This window comes from Amblyraja radiata, chromosome 5, assembly GCF_010909765.2.
Source record: "Amblyraja radiata isolate CabotCenter1 chromosome 5, sAmbRad1.1.pri, whole genome shotgun sequence".
NCBI lineage: Eukaryota > Metazoa > Chordata > Chondrichthyes > Rajiformes > Rajidae > Amblyraja > Amblyraja radiata.
Genome location: NC_045960.1, coordinates 65,134,296 through 65,145,864, shown reverse-complemented (window position 1 = coordinate 65,145,864; position 11,569 = coordinate 65,134,296). Strand labels below are relative to the sequence as shown.

The 11,569-nt window shown below is 41.3% G+C and overlaps 1 protein-coding gene across 2 annotated transcripts in view; it reads left to right on the top strand.

Annotated features, from left to right (window-relative positions):
- The first annotated feature begins 363 nt into the window (after positions 1-363).
- The window catches only part of LOC116973399 (sterile alpha motif domain-containing protein 12-like), a 53,327-nt gene continuing 42,121 nt past the window's right edge, over positions 364-11,569 (top strand). The window contains exons 1-3 of one of the 2 annotated variants that reach the window (XM_033021410.1): positions 364-414; positions 6,193-6,344; positions 10,315-10,507. In XM_033021410.1, coding sequence (XP_032877301.1) covers positions 6,276-6,344; positions 10,315-10,507 — 262 coding nt within the window. In that variant the 5' untranslated portion in view covers positions 364-414; positions 6,193-6,275. Of the gene's footprint in view, positions 415-682; positions 783-6,192; positions 6,345-10,314; positions 10,508-11,569 lie in introns of those variants that run through there. The other variant, XM_033021411.1, reaches the window with a different exon arrangement.

Here is an 11,569-nt window from a genome sequence, read left to right as displayed (position 1 = left end):
TTGATTTATCTCACTTCAGATAGCCCCGGCATTCCCTCTCCCTCTCTATCCCTCCCCCACACGTCGCACTAGCATCTTATTTTCGCCTTGCAAACAGCCTGTTTCCTTTATCATCGTTACTTTTTTTTGCATGTCTTTGATTCATTGTTCTTTATCTCTCCACATCTCCGTCGATATCTCTCGTTTCCCTCATCCCTAACCAGTCTGAAGAAGGGTCTCGACCCGAAACGTCACCCATTCCTTCTCTCCAGAGATGCTGCCTGTCCCGCTGAGTTACTCCGGTTTTCTGTCTAAACCTTCGGTTTAAACCAACATCTGCAGTTCCTTCTTACATACTTTTAAGCCAAATCGATTGGCTCCGTGCGAGCAACGTGATATAAGAGTTGCGCACGCAGTTATGATGAAAGCGGCCAGGTGAGTCGATAGGTAGAATTGGAAATCTCGAGTACAGCCTAAGTTACCGGTTCCCGGTGTGGCCTGGGTGCAGGTCATAGCACAAGTTGCCTGTACCTGGTGTGGTCTGTGTATAGGTCACAGCACAAGTTGCCTGTAGCTAATGTGGTCTGTGTACAGGTCACAGCACAAGTTGCTTGTACCCGGTCTGGCCTGGCCTGGTGCAGGTCACAGCACAAGTTGCCTGTACCTAGTGTGGTCTGTGTATAGGTCACAGCACAAGTTGCCTGTACCTAGTGTGGTCTGTGTACAGGTCACAGCACAAGTTGCCTGTACCTGGTGTGGTCTGTGTACATGTAACAGCGCGAGTCCCGGGGGCCCAGGAGACGGTACGTACCGGGACGTTGAGCAAAGTACTGAGGAACTCGGCGGGTCAGGCGCACCCTGTAGAGGGCAACGGGCAGACGGCGATTCGAGTCGAGGCTCTCCCTCTGGAGTCCCGAGGAAGAGTCTCGGGCCGAAACGTCATCGGTCCATTGCTACCCCTCAGATGCTGCCCGACTCGTCGAGCTCTTCAGGCTATCGTTGTTTGCTTGAGAACCAGGTATGTGTTGGTGGAGATCATTCGGAGTTCCGGTGCAGCGTTTGATATGCAGACTGTGTGTCCTCGGATGTATGTTTAAAATACAATTGCTTAATGTTTGCAGTTCTGATAATATTTGCAGCGCAAATTCCGTCAAGGCAGTTTTTTAAATTTATATGTACACAGCTCATTTCCCCCTAGACCGCAGAGTGCTTGCAACATAACTTTAAGTAGTCAGACTATAGAAAGTAAACCATCCAAAAAAGTTTTTATTTATTCACGGCAACTCTTCACAAACGCTGACGGGGGTGCAACACTGCACCCTGTTTCACTTTTCAAAAGTTAAATGTTGGAGCTCCGTGACGCGTATCCAAAAATTATCCAGCTTTAGATTTTTTAATTTCTTCACTTTAAATTTCGAAGTAAAGTAACAAAATATATTCGAATGATTGGTGGATCTGTGGAAGTATTCGCGCATCTTTAATTCAGCTAGACTATTTCCCAAGGCTATGAAACGTCAGCCAGCGATTCAATAACATTTGGATAAATGTTGGAACACAAATCTACGAATTAGGTTAGGAATATTTTATTTCACACTTAAAAAATAATATATAAAAAACATGGGTGGAGGGGATGGAACTCTTTATAATTGGGCCAGCACGTGAGTAAAATACCTAGTGGGGGGGGGGGGGGGTTTGTTCCTAAATGGAGTCTGATTACTTTATGACCTGGAGAAATGAGTTGTGTATCTTCATAAACATGAAGTTACATAATCAGATGTTGCAGATGATAAGCCCAGACCATTGCACAAACAAACATATTCTATTGACTCCATATACCTCGCGCAGCCTCGGCAAGGCCAGCAGCTAATCAAGGACAGGTCGCACCCTGGCCACTCTCGCATCAGGCACAAGGTATAGAAGTGTGGAAACGCACACCACCAGATTCGGGGATAGTTTCTTCCCAGCTGTTATCTGGCAACTGAATCAGTCTACCACAACCAGAGAGCAGTGTTGAACTACTGTCTACCTCATTCATGACCCTCGGACTATCCATAATTGGACTGTGCTGGCTTTACCTTGTACTAAACATTATTCCTTTATATATCTATACACTGAATGGATTGATTGTAATCATGGATTGTCTTTTCTGCTGACTGGTTAGCACGTAACAAAAGCTTTTCACTGTACCAATGTGACAATAAACTTAACTGTACTGAAGGGAAATATATACGGTGACTGCACAATCTTTAACCCAGAGTAGCGGAATCAAGAACCAGAGGGCATAGGTTTAAGGTGAAATTTATCATGGAAACCTGAGGAGCTGTTTTTTCAAACTAAGTGAGTTAGGCTTATGGAATGAGCTGCCAGAGGAGATAAGTTGAGGCAGGTTGAATAACAGCATTTCAAATTCATTGGGACAAATGCACGGGTAGGAAAGATTTAGGGGGATATATGCCAAACATGGGCAGGTGGGACTAGCGTAGATGGGCCTTCTTAGTCGGCATAGGCAAGTTGGGCTGCAGAACCTGTTTCCATGCTGTGTGACTATGACTATTAATGATAAATGATGAGATCAAGTGGAATGGGTGAGGTTGTGTTGGTTGAACAACATTTCACAACCTACTAACAAAATCCTTGCTCTACTTTGAGATGTGCCATGAAATGTTTTACAATTCCTGAGAGGCATTTTGTAAATGTCTCATTTGGCCAGAGTCTTTGCTGAAAATTCTGTACTTTGATATTGCATTGTTGTTTAGTTCATTCACCAATATTGTGACTGAAATGTATCGTGCTAAAATATTCATGTTTAAAATTGTGTCCTATCAGTAATTTCTCAAGGTGAAATATTAGAGATGCGAGTCAGTGTACTCGTTTTCTAGTGAAAATACTGCATTTCAGAACTGTGATTTCCTTCAATATTCAAATGTCAATTAAGCTTTAAAAGGCTGGATGTTAAACATCTCAATGATGCATGGAAAAGCTTATTATTGGGAATATTTAACAGTGGGTTTCTGAAAGCCTCCTAAATGGTATTTATTTCTACTGAAGTCAAATGGACCTGAAGTAGGAAATTTAAAAGATAAGATTGCCAACACAAGAGTGTATAAATAAGTGATGGTTAATTAGTGTTGGTTTGTATGAAAAGAGAAATAACAAAAAAAGTGAGAAGTGCCCTAATTTGTTTTGTATCACATAATCTGAGAGAATCAATACATTTGTCACAATTTTGATCAAAGTTATGAGACCACTTACTGCAGAGTGATGTTGATACTGCATTTACCTTGTCAAATAGACATATAATGCCTTGTCAAATAAACACATAATGCTGTAAAAGCTGGTTACCCATTTCCCTGATTATCATTTCCCAACAGTTGCAGCAACGTAATGGGAAATCTTAGCCATAAGATTTGCCACTTTTGTTGTGAAAGGAATGGGGAGCTGATGGTTTGTGGTGGGTATATTTACATCATTTTTGGATCATGAAGAAAAGTACATATGTAGAAGTTTATCTTGCTCTAGAAGTGCAGGTAACATATTTTAGTACCTAAAACAAATTCTTGGCTGACGATTTGGATAACATCGAAATTAAATTAAATTAAATTTCTTTATTTATATAGCACATTTTTAGTCAACTTGCATTGACCCCAAAGTGCTTCACATAATTACATCCACACACACAGGCAAAGGTGGGTGAAGTGTCTTGCCCAAGGACACACACAGGCAAAGGTGGGTGAAGTGTCTTGCCCAAGGACACAACGACAGTATGCACTCCAAGCGGGGTTCGAACCAGCTACCTTCCGGTTGCCAGCCGAACACTTAGCCCATTGTGCCATCTGTCGTCCCCAATCGAAGATCTATTGCTTGTGAAGGAATGGAGTTGAGATTGGAGATTAGGTATGTTGCAGTTGAAATGGCTTGAGGGGATAAATGGCCTACTGTTTGTTATTGAAACTGACAGTGTAAGAAAGCACAACTGGTTTAATCTTCTGATTACCATAATGGGTGCTTGAGGCACATAATGTGAATGTATAATTACATTGTTCTAGAAGGAAATGGCAGCAACTTTGTGGCCGAGCATGTTGTTAATTTGCAGAGATATTGACTGAAACGAATACAATTAGATTAAGAAATTTTAACAGGTAATAAATGCTGAATGCCTCGTGAATTAACTCTACGTGCAAATTGCACTGTTACTCTGGGATGGATAAGTGTCATATTGCAATATGACATTCGTTCACTGAGTAAACTAATGTCTGGAAAGATAATCCAAAGTGATTTGAAATTAATTTATCAAAATCAACTGCAATTCTTGTTCTCTCTTGTAATACTGACCTTTTATTGGTTAGTATATTAAAAGACACAACTAAGTAGGCAGTTTATTATTTTTTTTAAAAGATGATTTAGAATCAGCATTTGGTCATCCATTTCCAAATATGAAGAAATAATGTGAATGACAAAATCAAAGAGAACGTCATCCTTTTCCAAACTTGAGAGCTTCAAGTAAATAGTTGAGAGCTTCAAGTTGCTTGGTGTCAATATTACCAATGATCTCTCATGGACCAGCTAGAATGACGTGGCAGCCAACCTGTAGGGGGTATGGCTGCCTAGCCTGCAGCTGTCTGTTTTTCATTTCTTTTTTCTTATTTTTAGTTAGTTTAGTTTTGTTTTTAAGGAGTTCTAGCTTTTTTATGTGTGGGGGAGGGGGGGGGGGGAAGGGGGAAACTAATTTTCAGGGTCCCTACCTGGTCGGAGATGCAGCTTTTCTCCGGGCTGCACTTTTGACCCGTCCTCGCGGCCTGCCAGCGGGCCTGGAGCGGCATTTCCTGAGGGGACTGCCCGGAGCCTCGGCGGCATCGGCGGCGGCTGCGGAGCTGCGGGTCCGAGGAGCGAGGGGACCGCCCGGAGACTCGGCGGCGGCGGCACCGGCATCGGCGACGGCGGAGCTGCGGGTGTGAGGACGGCGGTGCAGCGCTGGAGCGCCATTGCGGGGCGGGCGGTGCCTTGCCTGAGTCGCCGCGCTGGAACTCCTCCGGTGAGCTGGGACCGGCGTTAAAAACATCGCGGAGCTGCGGGCGGCGGCGCTGAACTTACATCGGGAGCCTGGGATCTCGCGACGAGATCGCCAGTTGAGCTCCATTCGGCTTGTCGGCTCCGGAAGCCACGGTCTCGAGTAGGGAGGCGGCCGTTCCAGGGTTCCCATGCCGCTGAGAGGACTCTCCCGACGCCGGAATATCATCACCCGGCGAGGACGGCCTGGAACATCGGGCCTCCGTAGAGGCAACTGTGGAGGCCTCAATAGGCCCGACTATGGGTGGACATTGGGGTTGGGGACTGGACTTTGTACCTTCCCCCATAATGGGAACCATTGTGGGGGGATGTTTTTATGTTAAAGCTATTTATTATTGTTATGTTTGTATTCTTTTTTATGTGCTGCATTGGCAAAAAGAATTTCACTACATCTAGGTGTATGTGACAATAAATCAACCTTTGAACCTTTGAACCTTTGAGAAGTTACACCAACGTCTACTTACTGACTGAGAAAATTCGACACGTCTTCAATGACTCTTGCAGCCTTCTGCAGATGTACCATATTAAGCATACTATCGGTTTGCATTATGGATTGAGAACAATTCCACCCAAGATTGCAAGAAATTGTAGTGAATTGTAAATGTAGCTCAGTTCATCACACAGACCAGACTTCCCACCATTGTCTCCATCTACGCTTCACGCTGCCTCAGAGCTTAGCCAACATAATCAAAGACTTGTCCCATCTTGCACATTCCTTCTTCTCCCTGCTCCTGTCCGGCAGAATGTACAGAAGCTTTCAAGCGCACACCACTAGTCAGAATCGGCTGCTTCCCCTCTGATATGAGGTAGGGTACTGTCCAATTCACCTCAACCTCATTGAGTACATTTGACTTTATCTATGGAACTGATGCTCTATAATGTAAAACAATGCTGAGAACTATATTCTGCATTCTGTATCTTCCCCTTTACTTTATCTATTGTACTTGAATTTGACGATTGTATTTATATATGGTATCTCTGATCTGTTTGGATAGCTAGAAAAACATGAAAAGCTTTTCACTCTATCTCAGTACGTGTGATAATAATAAACCTAAACATAAACTTTTTCCAAGAAAATTTAAAATAAAGTTAAAGTTGGGAAATTATAATGGATGTTAATGGATTCATGCTTATTGTTGCAAATAGGTTACCCAGCCTATTATCCTTGAAGAATTTGGCTGCTTTATTTAAAGAACTACACATCCACCACTGAGTAATGGACTGTGAAGATGTCCCAGACCAACACTCTTAAATCATGTCAGGCAAAGACAGAGAACCTTTATGATCACCAATTACAGGTCAGTAGCCACCAATTGGTATTCAAGGTATTTGAGTATATTCTGTTTTCAGTGGAAGATCAATTTGGGGATAGTGATCACAGTACCATAAATTATGATTGTTTTGAAAAGGGTAAGTCTGGACCTTGTGGGAAGGTGGTAGATTGGAGTAAGGCAAATTTCAGCATTATTGGAGAAGGGCTCGGGTGGGAAGTAGCGAGAATCCAAGGGATTATAGGCTGGTTAGTCAAGAGTGTTTAAGTTTCGTATGTACTGAAACAGAACAATTAAATTCTTACCAGCAGCATTGCAGGTCTGCAGATATAGTACTCAGTAGATAATATAATAAAACAAGCTATAAAACAAGTTCAATAAATACAAAAATATTAGTGCATAACAAAACAAAAACCCAAATTCTATATTGCAACCAAGACGGTTTGAAATTTAGTTGTGTTCAATATAGCATGATGGATGTTGGGGAGAAGCTGTTCCTGAACCCAGAGGTCAAGGATTTCAGACTCCTATACCATTTTCCTGATGGCAGGTGCGAAATGAGAGCATGGCCAGGATGGTGGTGATGCTGGCTGCCATTTTGAGGCAGCACCTCCTATAAATCCTTCCAGTGGGGAAGTCAGCACTTGTGATGAACCGGGCAATATGCACCATTTTTTATAATATCCTTTGTTCCTGGGCATTCGAGTTGCTGATCCACATCGTGATGCAACCAACAATTGCTGTCTACTGTACACCTCTAGAAGTTCAAGAGAGTATTTGTCAACGTAATTATGCTCCTAAAGCTTACCCCGTTAGTCCAGTTCAGTAAAACACTGTCAAGCACTGGATCAACTAAACTCTTTATTCTCACTCACAAACGAATTTCCTATACGATACCTAACCAACGCCGTGGGTCCGATCTTGTCTCTACTCGTCCAAGCCCTTCAGCTTTGTGCGAATAGACACCTCCAGATGGTCAACACAGTCCCAAGTGCACCTCCAGAAGATCGACCTCGATCCATGTGGTATCTCCTCTTTTATACTGTAGCGGACCCGTGGTTCGAATTAATTGGGGGGGGGGGGGGGGGGGGTAAACCCCTACAAGCCAATCACAAATAAAGATCATATAATACATTTAATGACAGTTCCTTAACCCAATCACAAAGTACCCCATTACATTGTTTTCACAAGAGGTTCTAGTTGGAAGACAGTTCACCAAAGTAAAGAAACAATTCCCCAGGTAATATAAACAATTTGAACAAGGCTCAATACTTTGACAAATCACAAGATAACAGCGCAAATACTCTGCAACATAATTAACAATACTTTGCAACACCCCATTCTATAACCAATCCTAATCATGCATTTGCAACCCAGCTCAGCTCTTTCTGCAAAACCCTCATACATATTAACAATTGAGGGGACATCTGGAAATCACCCTGTGCTTGACTTCCTCCCAGGGTCCAGACACCCTGGAGCCATGGATTTGCAGCTTTTCATAGAAGCAAGGCTTTGCAAATGCAGAGATCCTCCATTTTGTGACATACTTATTTGGACAATATTATCATCAACAGACCGAACCTTCTGTTATCAGTGGTAGGGAAGCTTTGGAGAGGATTCTTCGAGACAGGATTTACTTCCATTTGTATGTGGCAGGTCCTGTCTTAGTAACTAACAATAGTTTTTTGAGTACGTGACGAAGGTGCTCAATGAGGATTCGATGGTCTATATGGATTTTAGTAAGGCGTGTGATGAAAGTCGCCCATGTTCGGCTGATCCAGAAGATCAAGATGCACAGGATTAACAGTGATTTTGGTTTTATGGTTTCATAACTGTCTTACTTACAGAAGGCGGAGGGTTGTGGCAGAAGAACAATATTCAGGCTGGAGGTCTGTGACCAGTGGAGTTCTACTGGAATCTTTGCTGGGATGTCTTTTGCTTGTGATATATATAAATGACTTGGACTTAAATGTAGATGGGTTGGTTAATAAGTTTGCTGAAGACACTAAGATTGCTGTGATCACGCACTGAAGAAGGCTGTCAAAGTACACCGTGGTATTGCCTAATGGACATAGAAATGGCAGATGGAGTTTAATCTGCGCAGGTGTAAGTTGATGTACTAATTCACATTTATTGCTCCCTGAAAGTTTAAGAGGTTGTTCAGCTGTTTTGTGAACTGTTTCTTAATCAATACGTTTATTCTCCTGTACCCTGTTCTCTGCCCTGGTCAATAGATGAAACTTCATATGCGACGTTTAGTTTTACACGATCTTGGCCATTCTTTGCCGTAGTGCTCCATTAACCTCTCCAGTCTCTATTCAGATGATCAGAATTGTAATCAATTCATTCTCCATTTTTGTGGAGACTACTTTAACTCACTACATACATCAAAAGTTCTTCACAGGATGCATTGTTGTTTTTTGGCAATTACTTTTATCCTCTTTTTAATTGCTTAATGTTTATATGTTCTACAAGCTACTATTCCCCATGTTATTGCAGAGAACAGCTGAATAGTGGACTAATAGCAAATGATGGGGTAGGTGGTCAGTCTTTTTGGACCAGATACATGGATAGAAATTGTTAGAAATTCATAGTCCAATTGCAGGCTAATGGGATGTTCGTCGACAGGCATCACGGTCGGTATTGGTGAGTTGGGCAAAATGTTCCTGTTCTGCGTGGCTCTGATTGATAACCTGTTAAATAGTATATAATTCAACAGTAGATGTGGATATCAGCTTCAATTCAATCTCCAAATTCACTTCAGTCACTTTTCAACATATAATTCCTTTTCATTTCGGTCTCTGTCAACTCAAAGCACAAACTATGATATTGCCTTCAGTCCCCTCGGGTTTCGAGGAAAATGGGGGAAACGGTGGATAGTTTCTAATATAGACTCATCTGTAAACTGTACCCATTTTCGTTCACACCTCCAGTTTCCACTGGATACAGACAAATGAGAACCCTTCCATTCTGTTAGCATCCCGCCAGTCATCCCACACTTTTTATTCTGCCCAAATCTCACACATGTAATTTAATTATTTATGGGGGGGGGTTACTTTCAGACAAATATTATGACATAGACGTCTCTATTAGTAGCTGTTTAGCATGGGAACCAGACAATTCTTGGCATGGTGGCGCAGTGGTAAAGTTGCTGCCTTACCGCGCCGGAGACTCGGTTTTGATCCCAACTATGGCTGCTGTCTGTACGGAGTTTGTATGTTCTCCCCGTGACCTGCTTGGTGTTTCTCTGAGTTCGTCAGTTTCCTCCCACACGCCATAGACGTACAGGTTTTGTAGGTTAATTGGCTTGCCAAATGTAAAAAAAATAGTCCCTAGTGTGCATAGGACAGTGTAAATGTGCGGGGAACGCTGTTTGGCGCAGAGCCGGTGGGCCGGAGGGCCTGTTTCTACGCTGTATCTCGAAAACTCTAAAACTATTAATGCAGTAGCCTAAGCTTGAGTAAGCAGCCTGTATACTATTATAGTAACTAAAAAAAAAAAACATTGCTGTGGTCATGACAGGAGGGCGAATGATTAGTTTTAATCCCCTATGTTCATAATTTGAAAAATGTCAATCATTCATTATATTCAGTTTTGACAGCAAACGTATATTTGAACAGCATGAATTCTTGATTAAAAAAAAACAAAATTTTCTGAATATTGTAATCAATTAAAAATGGTGTTGGTTTGCTTTAAGTAAACTGATAGCAAATATAAGATGGCATTATAGATTTTAAGCATGAGATAGCATTATAGATTTGCATGTGAACTAATGAAATAAAATATTTGTTTCATCTTTGGTTAAATAAACTAATAAACTTTTTTGTGATATTTTGACTTTGTGGTTGCATTGTTGTAAATACTTGTATTCAGTGGCCAAAACATTCCATAAACATTTTTGGAAGATTTTGAAGTTATGTAGTAATTTGATTATTTCAGCAATTTATTCTTGTAATTACTGTGAGATGTTTAGTTTCTTTTTTTTTTAATCCAATAGTGTTTGCCTCTTAATTATTCTGGGACTCAGCTCGAACTGGAAGAATGTAAGATTCGAGTAGTGAAAAATGCAGAAATGTCAAATAAACCAGTTTCTTTGTGGACTGTGGATGACGTGTGCGAGTGGATTAAACTAAATGATCCAAGTCACAGCTCCAGTTTTGTTGAAGCAGTTATTGGGCATGCTATCTCAGGTAAGAGTTTGAAGTAAATTGCTGTAACTTCATTACTAATATCTGTTATCTTTCAAAATCCTTTTTCAATTATTTGTCTTGTTCTGTTTGAAAAATTGAGCCATTCCTTGAATGGTATGTTATTATAGTGTCCATAATTCTATAATGAATACTGTCTACTGAGGCAAAATTGTTCTTTTGATGATTCTGCTCTTCCCTTGCCAATGTTCAATGTTCAATTGATTTGTTATAGTAACATACAGAGATACTGTGAAAAACTCTCTTGTATGCTTTCGAGGCAAACCATATCATGCATGAGTACAATCATGCCATACATACAACAGGTAATGCAAAATAGAAAAGAAACAGCACAGAATATAGTTTGGTTTATTGTCACATTGCCCTCTCCCTCTCCCCATCCCCATCAAATGTGTTTTAACTCCCAATGTTATTATTTGTTTCAATCCATAAAGATGGATTAATTAAATTGTGAACACGTGAAACATTAAAATCGCAGTGTTCGATTGTCACTGCTGCCATTGACATGTTATTACAGAATTCATTTTAATGGCAAATCAATGCTCTTAATATGGAGTATAGGTACTGTAGTTATTTAATGAGCAACATTCACAACTATTTGTTGGATTTCTCCAGGTTTTACTTCTACAGTCGGTCATATACATCACAAATTTGGTCAGGAGATATTCCAGTTGAAATGCTAACGTTAATTCTGAAGTGGGAATGGTGGAAACAGCGTTTATCAATAATTTAAAAAAAAATCTAATCTGAATGTCCGTTTTGACACCTTTAAACATATTGCCAAAAGAACATTTGCTGCAGTGATCTTTGGCCATCTCTTGTCAGTTAGTGATCTTTGACTTTTCAAGCGCCTTCAACACTATTCAGCCCCGACTGCTAGGGGAGAAGATGGAGAAGATGAAAGTGGATCCATCACTGGTACTGTGGTGTTTGGATTACCTTTCCCTCAGACCACAGTACGTGTGCCTACAGAACAGTGTCTCGGGCACCATCTTGAGCAGCACAGGGGCTCCACAAGGAACTGTGCTGGCTCCGTTCCTGTTT